The 14074-nt window shown below is 41.3% G+C and overlaps 1 protein-coding gene across 1 annotated transcript in view; it reads right to left on the bottom strand.

Moving 5' to 3' along the window:
- Positions 1 to 872: 872 nt before the first annotated feature.
- Positions 873 to 14074, bottom strand: part of chchd6b (coiled-coil-helix-coiled-coil-helix domain containing 6b) — a 54709-nt gene continuing 41507 nt past the window's right edge. The window contains exons 7-8 of the mRNA XM_085353145.1: positions 13830 to 13965; positions 873 to 1058 (exon numbers count right to left, since the gene is read on the bottom strand). Of these exons, the coding sequence (XP_085209271.1) occupies positions 1035 to 1058; positions 13830 to 13965 (160 nt within the window). The 3' untranslated portion in view covers positions 873 to 1034. The remainder of the gene's footprint in view (positions 1059 to 13829; positions 13966 to 14074) is intronic.

Genomic DNA, 14074 nt, shown 5'->3' on the forward strand with positions numbered 1-14074 from the left:
ATACATTCTTACGTTCAGGAAGAGCTGCGTGGGTACACTGTGTGAATGTGTGCATATTGCGTGTACAATGTCTGTGTATGTGCGAGTGCATGTGTGTGATAACAAGCTTCTGTCATTCCAAGGGTGGCCAACCATGTCCATATATAAGTGGAAATGCATCTTGACAGTCCTTCTCCTTCACACACTCGTATATATACACAGACGCGCGCGCGCACGCACACACACACACACGGAGGGGGTTAAGTGTGTGAGTACAGAGTAGTGCTGTGAGCTGTAGCTCTGTGTGCTGACCTTCAGGGTTATCTGGAAGGTTCCTCCACACCTTGCTGCTAGCACGAACCCCTGCTGTCACCATGGAAACACAGCTAGCAGGGACAATGTGTGCCCCGTCCGGTGTGTTGCTCATGTGTACACATTCACCTATATGTGATGACACTTACAGGTTCGGTACAGCGCAAAAGCACACACACACACACACACACACACACACACACACACACACACACACACTCTAATTGGTGCATGCTTCAGTATTCATCTGTCCTCCAATTCATTTATCCCTCATTTCCTTCACTCTCCTTTCGCTTCTCCCTCTTAATGAAACCATGCACACAGTGCACAATAAGCCCTTGGGCCTGCACAGCATTGTCAGAAGGGTGCACACGACCCCATTTCCAGTAGTGGAACCATTATTAGCATGCTGTGACAAGAGACAGCCATTCACCACAACACACACACACACACACACGATACAAACCTGCAGTTTCATCACCACTGGATCACTGGGATTTATTTCACAGACAGCGGGAATGTGCTGGCACAACGTGACCGTAAATCAACACATCGTACACGCTGGAGTGACAAGTCAAGATAATACACTCAAAAACCAAGTAGGATGAGTTTTTATTTACGTATTTATTGATATGGCTAAATTAATGGACGGATTGATAGAAAGGGAAGCAAAAACAAACAACAAAAACAGGACAGACTTGACATGCACTCTTCCTTCAGATCTCCTCCATTTCTTGACTTTCTCAACCATGATTCGTCAGAGTGCTCTGGAAAACGGGGGGGGGGGGGGGGGGGGGGGGGGGTATGACAAGGGAGTGGAAAAAGAAGAACAACTGTCAAATAATACATTTACTTTGCTAGAATCCAAAAGACAAGTAAGAGAAACCAGGATGCATCATGGGAAATCTATTCCCTACTATAAACAAACTAGCCTGATGATGGATGATCAATATACAAAGAACAGTACCACATTAAATACCTAAACATCTTAAAATATCTGGAACTTAACGCAGAAAATTACAGTTCCAGCTAACAACTTTGGGGACACGATCATCTTTCTAGTCTGGAGAATATCAATGATTACCCAGAGATATGGATTTGTATGGAATTTTCTTTAAACAATAATCCATTTTTAAAACTAAATTAGATTTCTAAGTGTCAACGTATCCCAAATAGTGTCAAGAACATGTCATCACAATGATGCACAAAAAGTACACATCCGTATTTTGTAAGCAGAGCTTATTTATTCTGCTTTTAACCTTCTTTCGAAAGGTAAACAAAATTCATTCAGGTAGCTGCCAAGTGGTGGAAGACATAACTATATTTACTTTCTCAATATGATGGATCCAAAGCTGTGTAGAAAAAACAAAAGAACAAAAATGCAACCTATTTTTTGTTTCACTGGACTGGAGATGTCAACAGCCCTCGGGATAACGGGCTAATGCTAAGACAAGCTTCTGCAGAAGGTCTGACCTCTGCAGGAACGTGTTTAGCCTGTAGCTACTTTCACTGCTGCTAAACTACATTTAGAAAAATGGGAAACAATGTAAAGACAAACACAGTTCCAGAAAATGTCTTCGCCACCAAAGTCTAAAACTCATACTGGTCTTTACAAAGCTAGCTGGACAAGAACACACACACACACGCACACACACACACACACGCACACACACACACAGGTTCTAATCCAGTGAATCAGAGTAGCTGCAGGGAAGGTCTAAAGTGGTTTATTGCTACAGTAGACCTACACTTGACATACTTTAGCCACACTCATAACAGGTGATTTTTTGGGGATTTGCTGTGCAGCCCAAGAGCTGCAACAGGCACTTGAACAGAAGACAATCTGCAGAGGCTGAAGATGTCATCGTAATTTATCTGATTTTACTCATTTTCATTCTGTCATCAAGAGCACTGGATCATATTTGCTTGGTGCCTGTTAATATAGACTATTCCACAGCAGCACACACACACAAAATACGATTTTTCTCTTGGTGTAGCATGCAGTTTGGAGCGGTTTCTTATTGGATTCTTACTTTCAGTACCAGATGGTGACGTTTATCCCAGAACAATATATTGTGATATTAGCACAGCGACTGTACTTAATAGTTGCCAAGTAAGAACCAGTTTCATGGTTTAATAATTTAGAGGACACCTCATTTTGGAACCAAGCAGCGAAAAGATTAAATGGGGGATGAAGAATAGCAGCCTTGGAGATTTACTCTGTATCAAAATACTTTCCAAGTGACCTGGCAGTCTCTTGAAATAAGATTATTAAGTACTGTCTTTATATGTTTACACAGAGTTACACTTGTAGCTAATTTTGTTTCGGAAAGCCAATTTACTATGGGGTTACACTGAACTCCTCTAGCGTAAATACACATCCAAACACACAGTTGCAGGAAGAGACGCGGGGCAACACAGGGTTAGTGAAGCATTAGCTTGACGCTGCTGGGTGTGCTAGTTGGCATGCTAACTACCCCTGTGCTCGGCTGGCAGGCAGATATGCTGGCGGGCAGGTTAGCTGTTCACTTGCCAAGTGCATCCGAGGGCATCGCAGCCTGTGCCTTTGAATTGGAGATGAGCGGCAAATGTGACAAGGGGATTTAGCTTTACTGTTCCACTCACGTTCTGAGATATAAAGGGGGACAGTGTGTGTCTGCATGTGTGCGTGAAAACTCACTATTTGTGTGAAAGCGGCTGTTTATGCGAGCAGGAGTTGATGCATACACCAGTGTGCGTGCGCGCGTGGCGAGAGGGGTGTTGGTGTTGCCACACTCTTACACAGCACTGTGACGGAACATTATGCCTAATGCATAGTGTATGAAGTAGTTCCTGAATTTCAAACTGACCCCTGGCACCCCCCACAGTACACACAGTTCAATTTGGTGCCCCAGGTCTAAATTTGGACTGCCGCCATCCTCACTTGGATAATTTAAAGACAGGAAAAGCTTTTCATGCACAAAACTGTGGGCAGCAAGGGCAGCCAAATATTCTAGCTCAAGGTCTGTGCTGAGGTTTAGACATACACCAGCTGCCGGTTTATTAGGTACACTGAGCTAATGTATTCTAATGCAGCTATACTGGAAAAAAAATCCTACCCTTTACAAAGGTTTTAATGTTGCCTTATGGATGTGTTCCTCAAGAATCTGTGCTAGATTGGAAAACTATAGCTTCACACCTGGAGACTGAGCTGTGGTTTGCCTTGATCTTTATCTTTTATGCTTTCTATTCACCAGCACTGAAAGTTTAAAGTTGACTTTACCATCACTGTAAATCTGTCTGTCATAATTAGATTTAATATTCACAAAAACATGGATTCACACAAAGACAGAGACAACATACAGTCACACAAACGCATGTTTTCTTCCACCTGCCAGTTTCTGTCCAATTAGCGAGCAGTTTGAGGAGTAGATCGTTGCGTTTGTTGGCTGCGAATCAACTTTGAACGTCAAAAAGGCACAGAAGCAACGCTGTGCACACCGTGCGCGTGTTCACACTTCCACAGTTTTAAGCTAATAGGCAACATGGAGACAGTGGACACACGCGTAAGCATCTGCAGCACACAGAAGAGGAGCCTCACTCACTCGCTCACTTGTTTCTTCTCTGCAAAAAACAAAAATAATAGACAAGCAGAAAATCAATAACTGTCTCCTCTGCTCAGTGCTAACAGCACTCAGTTCTCTCCCTCTCTCAGGAGGGACAGAGACAGTTGCCAGGCAGAACTGTCAATCAGATACTCACAGTGGACGTGGCTATGACTGCTTTATAAACACACAGCGATTCACTCATTACCCAGTCAGTACGAGAGCCACACACTCCATTAGTCAATCCAGGAAGCCTCCAGTGCAGTTAGTCAGCTGGTTGGTTACACGTGTAAGAACATTAAATTGTTTTGTTGGTGGTGGGCGGGGTTGCACCGGAAACAAGTTGCAAAAACAATGCTTACATTGTGCCTTTTAAAATGATATGGCGGCACACTGGTTATCAAATAATGCTTACTTACACAACCGTGTGACTCTTTTGGAGTTGTGTTTCCAGTTTTAGAGTTTCTGTTGTGGGTTATATTAACCAGTGAGGCAAATGTGGCACACTTTAAGCTGGGAGCCAAGCAAAAGAGTCCCAAATCCAATCAGGGTGCTTCATAAATGAAAGCCTTGAGAGGTATTGATAAGACACCAATATCATAACTATGATATTGTTGGTAAATGATGAACTTTGATCAGTTCTGCATCATGATCACTGAAAGCTTCACAGATTTCCACTCTTAGCAAATAATCAAAGTTTCAAGGTGAACTTCACGGGGCGAGTACAGAATCACTAAAAGGTTCTCTCTCAGTCTTTCTTTTTGTTTCTTTAACAACTATAAACCAACTCCCTGACACTTTGAATTCATTTGATGATTTCTTTTTCACTGTTATGCAGAAAAATAGTTTCTAAACCAAACATGTCAACATTCCTTTGGAACAGCATTTTATTATCCAGTATCTTTGATTCTGATTAATGACTGCAAACATTAAATAGAGGATTATTTAAGTCGATAATGGTAGTCACACTCTGAAATTAAAGAGCTCCCCAGTCCTCATATAGCAAGTCTCTTTTGTCACAATTTACACTGACACGTTATTTTTAGCCAAATGAAATAAGACACGTGGCAGCTGAAACCTGGCAAAGGGGGGGGGGGGGCAAGGATCGATGGCATGTTGGTGATTGCGGTCCGTGGAGTGTAGCAGCATGGAAGACATGTTTGGCTGGATGCTGATGGAGTGTTTCTATAGGCTTGAGAGACAGGCACATGGTGGGGTGGGTAGGTGGGAGTGGAGGTGTAGTGGAGATGTCAAAGATAGGCATGGCTGTGGCACTGATTCAGTCTTTGAGCACTACGGTCACCCCGGTGTGTCGGCCAGAACACCACTTAAGGCCAAATTGTCCCAGAGTACGAAAGAAGGAGGGAGCTTGAGGTTCCGTTTGAGGCACTTTATTGTCACCACTTAATTTCTGGGGCTGTAAACACAGCGGGTGTACATAAGTGTGTGTCTGGGTGTGTGTGTGTGTGGTTTCGCGTTGCATGCGTGGCCTACAGCTCCAACTATGGACTACATTAGCTCCTAAATGGTAACGTACTACAGTACTGACACAAACAAGGGCAGAATATAACACAGGTCACTACTCGTCATTTACGCACACCTAACATGCCCCAGGAATCAGTGCACCCCCTCCGGACCAACACTGCCCAGCCGCCATTAAACTGCCCACCTTACTAACCGGATGATGTCACTAGAAGGTGGGCTGGCCCAAACTGACAGAAGACGGAACATTACATGAACTTATATAAACTTATAAACACCAATAAAACTATTATATGAACTTTGGGGCCTTTTATACAGGAGGGGATATAGGGGAGGGACACGAGAGAGACCAGCTAATCTTTATGTGGCCTGTGCGTTCATGGGGCGGTCGCCTTGGAGATGATGGATGTGAAGGAGAGATGGAATGGAAGGAGGTAAAAGGGTGAAAGAGAAAGACAGTCATAAAAAGACAGAAATATGTGCCTGTGTGTATGAGAATGTGACACACACACACGCAAAATTACATGAATGTGTTCTCACAAGCAAGCAGGAGCTATAATCAATGTAAGAGCAAAACTAGGACTCTATAAAAATGATATTAATAACAGGGATAATACAGTATAAAGAACTGACTGGGTCTATATACGAGTGTGCCTGCATGAGTGCACATATAAAAGAGTGTGTGTGTGTGTTGGAGCAAACCGCTGCTGAAGAGTGGCTGCGTTATCAGATTAGAGTTAGCAGGCAGGCCAAGGCTCACAGTGGGGCTCACCACCTGCTACTACTGATAGTCATGCAAAAAACAAAAAAAGACAAAAACAAACACGCGTGCGCATACACACACCACACTACTATTTCCTTGTGTGCTTTTAATTTTACCATCTTTATGCTTTTTCCTCACTCTCACAATAGTGACTGACACAGCTTCCTCCTCTTTTCCTTTTCCCTACTTCAACCCTTCCATTCCTTCCACTGACAGAGTCGTCCTATCTACATTTTGTCTATCATCCACTCTTTCCTTCTGTATCGCTCTCTTACAGTTTTCAATGAACCCTTTCTCACTGACAGCCATGTGTAAGCCTCTTCCTCTACCAGCTTCTTTTCTTTCATCAGTCTCCATCCATTACCCTGGTGACGGGCACCTTTCTCTTCCATCTCAAACACTCATCCACGTTCTTATCTTTTTTGTTGTTGTTGTTTTTAGCTGAAAAACACACAAAAACCCCCAAACAGACAACTTCATCATTGCAGCCCGAACATGTCCGGAAGAGATTTTCTTCTTGCCAGAATTACCTGCAGGTGAAATACGAGGGAGAAGCAGAGGGAAGTAGTCTGCCAGCGCTAGAGCCATCCTGTTCTTTTCCCTAGCAATGGAGGTCTACGCTGAATGTAGTCTTGAGAGGTACTTAAGATGCTGCTGGCACTACATTTAGAAATGGACAGCTACTTGAAGTAAGTGAATTTGTGGTTCAAAGTGGCATGTGTGGAAAACGTCAACTAAAATGTTTGGAAACGGGAGGGATTGTGCTACACAGATGCACAAATATGCTACACAAATAAGCACTCAGATGACAAATCTGATAAGAGATGCAAATAAACATGCAAACATACAACATCCTGCACTGCACCATCGTCATGTTATTATATTACTAATATCTTTTTGAAGCCAGCTGGAAGCTTGTGTAGCATTCCAACTGGCTTGGTGTGGGAATAGTTTTCTCTTTGTTAATCTTATTTGCTGACACAAGGCAAATCAACTAATAATATAAATCTCCCCCATAATGATGTGCCAAGTTTAACTTCTAACTGCCAACAGAAAAAGGCATGGAGAAAACAAACAATTAAAAAAAATTATGCTAAAATATTATTTACAAGTGGAGACTTGCACACAGTCACCGCATATTTTATCAGGTACACCTTCTTACTGGCTTGCTTCCACTTCTGCCTTCGGAACTGCCTTAATTGTGGCATAGATTCAACAAGATGCTGGGAACACTGGTTAAAGATTTTGGTCCATATTGATATGATAGCTTCACATAGCTGCTGCACATTTGTGAGGAACACATGCATAATGCAAATTTCCCATTCCACCACATCCCAGAGGTGCTCTATTAGATTAAGATCTGGTCACAAATATAACCGTGGTATAGTAAACTCATTGTCATGTTCAAGAAACCATTTTGAAATGATCCTAGCTTTGAGACAAGGTGTGCTCTCCAGCTAAAAGCATTCATTACAATACAAGCACACTGTAGTCATAAAGGGGTGGAAATGGTTTGCAGCAACACTCAAATAGACTGTGGCATTTAAACAATGTTCGAGCTGTGCTAATGGGTCCACAGTGTGCCAATGAAATGTCCCCCTCTCCACCAGCACCAAAAGCAGCCTGAACTGTTCTTAAAAGGCAAGATGGAGCAGAGCTTTTATGTTGTTTATGTCATATTCTGACCCTTCCATCTGAATCTCAGGAAATCGAGTCTCATCAGACCAGGCAACGCTTTCCCAATCTTCTGTCATCCAATTTCGGTGAGCCTGTCCCAATTGTTACCCAGAGAACTGCTACACGCTGGATATTTTCTCTTTTTCCAGACCATTCTCTGTAAATCCTAGAAATGGTTATACACATCTGGCGCCAACAACCATGCCCTGTTCAAAGCAACTTTGTAACCACACAGAGAATAATAATTATGACAGGTTTGTGGGACCTTTGTTGTCTAAGCTAGCAGCTATTGTGCACTATACCAATCTCTGCATTTTATTATGTTACACCTGCCCAAATGTGCAGGAGGCATGTTTATTGTATGTGAACCATGTTCGTGTGTTTTCAGACTTGCTGTTATGAATAGAGATTATATTTGAATTGGTGCTGGATGGAGAGTTTTCTAGCCTTGGAGACCAGGGCCTGCTCATTCATATCAACACATCAGAGCAGACAAAAATCCACGGACTGAAGACCAGCAGGTTCAAGTGGGTTAAGTATGTGACATGCAACAGAAAGTGTGGTGATATGATATTGTTAGCCCAGGCTGATTGTATTAAATAGGGCAACAATAGCATTAGCATTCTGCACTAGTTGGCACTGAAACCTTGGAGTACTGCAGAAGAGGAGGGGTGACAATTATTGTAAGTGGTGGGTTGACAAATGTTTGTTCTTGAATATGACTTTGAGGATGGCTGTGTTTTGTTTTCCTCTGAAGGAGGTTGAATGCGAGACTAGATCATGAAAACCAAAAATTCTCAGACTATTCGGTGGGCTTGTGCTCATGCAAACACACACAGATGCTTAGAATATAGAAATTTTGCAATGGAAATGTCTATATACAGTAATGACAAAATATGAGACGGATATTGTCACACGAAAGACAGACAAAATGCTCAGAGCTTCATGATAACGTAGGGCCTTGGTGAGCTGACATTTACCCTGTACTCCTCACACATACACGCACTCAGTGGGTTCCATATGCATGACAATGGCCCGAGCTGAGACACTGACAGGAGAGGGACAGGGGAGTGATAGCAGAGAGGAGGTGAAAGGCCATATCCTGAACCAACTGTCTTTAATAGATGGCAGAGGGTAGAATGTGTGAAAAATGTGTATGTGTGTGCATCCATGCATGAATCATAAAACATAAAAGAACCTCTGAGTGACATAAGGAAGGCTGTGCCGCTGCAGATAGTGAGTTGGGTGGACTTCAAGTGAGAGACAGAAAAAATTGAGATAGATACTCTAGTGATGTTCAGATCAAGACTCTGGCAGAAAAGACAGATAAGCAAGCCACTGGTTTTATTGGCAGATTGATTGGCGAGCATAGACACTCCAATTGAGAGTAACAGAAATATATGGCAGCGTCTACATGAATAAACTCTTGGAAAGTCATGTGAGTCACTCTCAGCTCTGTGGAATTGACAGGATTGACCACTAAATCGTATGAGCCTACTGCTGATGTACACAAATGTGAACTTTGCTTACACGAGTGTCTGGTGGACAACAAAAATAACTAAGATTTAGCTTTTAGGCAGACACGTGCTATTCAATAGCTGTCATGCTTCAGAAAGAAAGAGCCAAAAGAGAGAAAACGATGATGTGTGAACCATAAGGTATCCACTTCAGACAACGAGTAATTTGTCAGAAAAATACAGCTTTCTCCCTTTAATCATAGGGAAGAATGTGTCTGCTTCTGAAAATCCTTACAAGCAAATGCAGATAACAAAAGAACAGAGCCTTTAAGCTGTCTGGAGGTTTTCACCAGGCTAAAAGCTTTGCTGCCTATTGAGCAGTTGTGTTATTGTTGCACCGCAGAGAACAAAAAAAAAAAATCACTGCATCCAAATGTTGCATGTCTTTTTTTAATTTCTATTTTATCAGGCTATGAAAGCCAGTTTACTCTGCTCGTTAATTCAAACAAAAATCTCTGTAAACCAACATCTCAAAAATATGATGTATCAGTCATTCACTCAAGGAGGAAAAACTGTTTTTTTAAATTACAAAATTATGAAGGATAACAGATTTGAGACATTTCCCAAATGATGCATCCAATTTAGAAATCACACATTATGTAAAAGCTGGTTGAAAATTGGAGATTTTCTTGTGACAGTCTTTTTCAAGTATTTCCTGGAGCAATAAATAGAATTTTCTAAAACATGTCCTATTCCGATTTTTTAAAAAGTAAAAAACATCAGTTTCCCTTTACAACAACAGGAGCAAGCACAGGCACTAGCTCTATTATTAACAGTCTCGACCATAACAAAACATTTTCTCCAGGGTCTATAGAACATTATATTTCATAATGAAATATGATGCAGTGCTCTCTCTAATGACTAAATCTGCAGTGCATATTGCTCCCTGTTGACCCTTTTCCACCTGGAGCAAATGCTGAACCTTTTGCTGGTGAAACGCTCGTCCAAGTGCTCTGTTCTGCCAAGCTGCTGGCCCTGTGAGATCCATTTACACACAAGCAGACTGGACAGCTGTCTGCATGACCAGAGGGGTCTTGGGAGAACCCACTTATTTCTTTTCATTAAGGCTGACTGATCAGGGGGCTCTGCTGGGAGGTCTACTCATCTACCCTCTCTTTTATACTTCATTTGGGCATCATTCCAAACGTAGTCTAACCCAGCATTACTAAATAGCTCCATAAAAACTCAGAAAACACCAAGTTCTATAAAACGGATAATTCCTGGACAGAGGTCTGTGATCAAAAGACAATTTTAAAATTAGTTTTCGCGTGCACATTACACTCAATCTGCACTCCAGATTCCAAAACTAAGTGAAACTTGAGTTTTATTGTTTTAACAGTTTCAAAGTGTGAACATAGACTGACAAATTAAATTATATCAGATTAGATATTAACATTTTCTGTTTGCACTGAGGGATATTTTAGGATTAGTTTAATCTTAAAGAACAATAAACAAAAATCTGAGGATCCTAAGCTAAGTACCTGCAGTGTAAGGAATGCTTCTTTTTCGCAATTTATAAAACAGATCACTTTGCTTTCAGGTTTTACAGTAGGCTATGCAAAGGGAGACTGGTTTGAATCCCGTGTGTAGCCAAAAGTCTGCACTTATATGAAGCACTTCCACATACCTGTGCTCATCTTGTTGGGGAAGTTTTGGAACAGACAGGTAGAGGGAGGGGAACTTTTCCGCCTACTGGAGCTTTATGAGAAATGTATTAATGATGGGCGAATATATTGATAAATTTGTGCATGATGTCACCTCACAGTATAACAATCGACCAGGGCCTTTTTCCACAGGGGGTTTATACAATATTGCACTTTTCACTCCAGGTACTCCTGCTACCTCAAACAGTCCAAAGGCATGCGCATTAAGTCCACTGGTGATTCTAAACTAAACACATGTGAATGTAGCATGTGTTGTTGTGTGTCTCTGTGCAGTGGATTGGTAATCTGGCCAGGGTGTGTCCGGCCTGTTGCCCTATAGTGGCTGAGATGGGCTCCAGCCCCCCTCAAATCCTCAAACTCTGATTTGGATAAGTAGTAAAGAAAATGATGGATGTTGTGTTGCAAACTATCTCACAGCCATTTAAAGCTAAAGCTGAATAAATAAACACAGAGTACAGTAACTATTACCTCCACTAGAATAACTAGCAAGCATGCACTGGTCCCTCACATAAAATCTTTGTTTGAAACCTTTTTCCTGGATTCATTACTACTACTACTTTCACTGGCGCCATCTGTCCATTATCAGTGCTCCCTCCCTGCTAGTAACCCTAATGCAATGTGTAATTACTTGCTAAAGTTTACTTGCCGTATTAGCCAAATTAGTGATTTTTTATCCCCATGTATGAAATATGCAAAGTGTCTCCCCAGGGGTGGGTTTAGGATGAGGCAAACATACATAGTCAGACCTGAATAAGATGTAAGAGAGCTCCACGGGCAGCAGTGCAGAACAGAGCTAAACACCGGTTAATGTGACAATGTGTTCAGCGAAAAAAGCTTTAATATGGCAACCATGGAGGATGGTGACTAAAAGAAAAAGGGGGGATCAATCACAACAGCACCAGGAAAAGATCCACGGATGAACAGGTAATATAGAAGATGGGTGGATAAGGGAAGCGGGAAGGAAAAAAGGATATCCTAATACATGACAAAATATTAGATGGAGATAGTTTAAGGCCACGCTTACATATGGAATCTTTTAGGTTTCCATATTTCTAGTTTAAATCCAGAAACATTTATATGGCTTTTTACGCGTCAGCTTGGGATAGAAATCTCAAAAGTCTTAAAGGTCAAACTGAAAAGCCCAGCATCTTCAAACGAGTAGTACAGGTTACTCTTTAAAAGAAAGATTTAATCTGTTAGATTATCCCTATAAAGAAAGGTTAGACAGAGAAGATGTCAGTGATAAAATGTCCTGATTCGAAACTGGTTTTTCAAGTAAGAAAGCAAAAAACTGAAATAAAGCAGCACCCTAGTATAAAATTAAATCTGGGATATAGTATAAAGTGATTCAAAAACGTGGCCAATAGTGGCAAATTCAGAGATCTAAAACTATATTTAGGACAAAATGAACTATGTTGTGTTTATCTACATCAGTCAAATCCATCCTCTTTCTACCAAGATGAAAGTTAGGAACTTTTTATTTCTCTTCAATATAAAACAGTATAAATGTATGGGCACAGTGCTGATGTGCTTTATATAGACTGGATCTTTGCCTTTCATTCATTTGCCCTTTAAGCTGCCTTCTTTCAGCCTCCGTAGTGTTTTCTCCTTCATTTTCCATTCACAGTCAAAGATCTGCCTAATTGGATATGAATTAAAACTCGGCCGGCTTCAAAGAAAACAAAAACTGTTTGGCTTTATTGTGCAGTACCGTCTATTCTTTAAAAAAACAAACACTTCCTATGAGAATTTATATAGCACATGCATACAAACACTGGTCTAATATACAAACTCAAATGCACTGTATTTCCTCAAAGAGCTACATCCCAATAGCAAGCTGATCTTTTGAACCAGTTTAAAAAGACTGATTGCTTTTATTGTGAGCCTTTGCTTTGCTTTTATCAACCGTTTAAACTGCCAAATTCACCAATTGTTGTTTTGTGGCTTTTATCTACTTTGGAGCCGTATCAGTGCATTTTGTCATGATAATAATGTGCAAATTGGCCCATTCATTATTGTTTTTTTGATGGAGAAATTGGCTAAAATAAGCACTTTGTAGATAAGCATAGGGTCTGAACACTATTTGCAAAAGCATCTGCAGAAAACAGAATGCATTTCAATGCACTGAATGCCAAAACTGATTTTAATACACTAATAATGGTGTAATCTTCCTATCAGAAAGTCCCCAAACACAGTGCACGCCTGGTGACTTATAAATCCGCTCAATGAGCACGTTGTATTGATTTAACTTTCTACTCGAAGTGTCAAAGTAACAAACACGTAGATGGTGATTCTCAGAAGTTAACTGATTCTGTGCAGGTACTGAAGGGATTCTTTGTCTCTGCACCCTTCTGGTCCACTGTCAGTCTGGCTGTCAAACTCCTAGGTCTGACTCATTCAAGCCAGCCTTCTCTCTCGTCTTCACGGGGGGAAGAAGGCTTTAAAAATATGTCCTTATGTGTCCCTCACTCAAAATATGGAATAAAGGAAAATAAACAAGAGTTTGTTGATGGTAACGCTCTGACCTTTATTTTGCTAAAACTCAACTTGGATCCTTTTTTATTGTCGTTTTTTTGTGTGCAAGGAACTTTTTTTTCCTTCTTCTTTTTTTCTTCTGGCAAGCCAGGAAAAAAAAACCCCCGAATAACAACAACAACTTTGAAAACCACAGCTTTAAAAAAAAAAGGGACGTTGGTACATCTCTCAAAGGAAATTTAAGGGGAATGAATGATAAGAGAAACTATTTAGAGCAACACAAACTGCACTCTAATACGCCGAATTAAGCAAACCTTCGACTAAATATCACATGCAAAAGATACTAAAGCTGACAAAGATGACTTCTGTGCCCTACCTTCTTTGCTTGATGGACACAGGTCATGTATTGTTTGGCCAGGCTGGAGCAGTGGAGAGTCTCCTGTGGATTTTCCTTGTAGCACTCGAGCACCTTGGCCTGCAGCTCAGCGCACAGATATTCAGTATGTTGGGGTCTAGAAACACACAGAGAGAAGGAAAAGCTCAAATCTGCTTGCCAACATCACCGCCCCCACCCACCAGGACCAGAGATCAAGGTTGTAAATGCTACTATGTGAACTCAAG

Source organism: Diplotaxodon limnothrissa, linkage group LG5 (assembly GCF_057381915.1).
Source record: "Diplotaxodon limnothrissa isolate DT_005_m linkage group LG5, D_limnothrissa_male_GT1.1, whole genome shotgun sequence".
NCBI lineage: Eukaryota > Metazoa > Chordata > Actinopteri > Cichliformes > Cichlidae > Diplotaxodon > Diplotaxodon limnothrissa.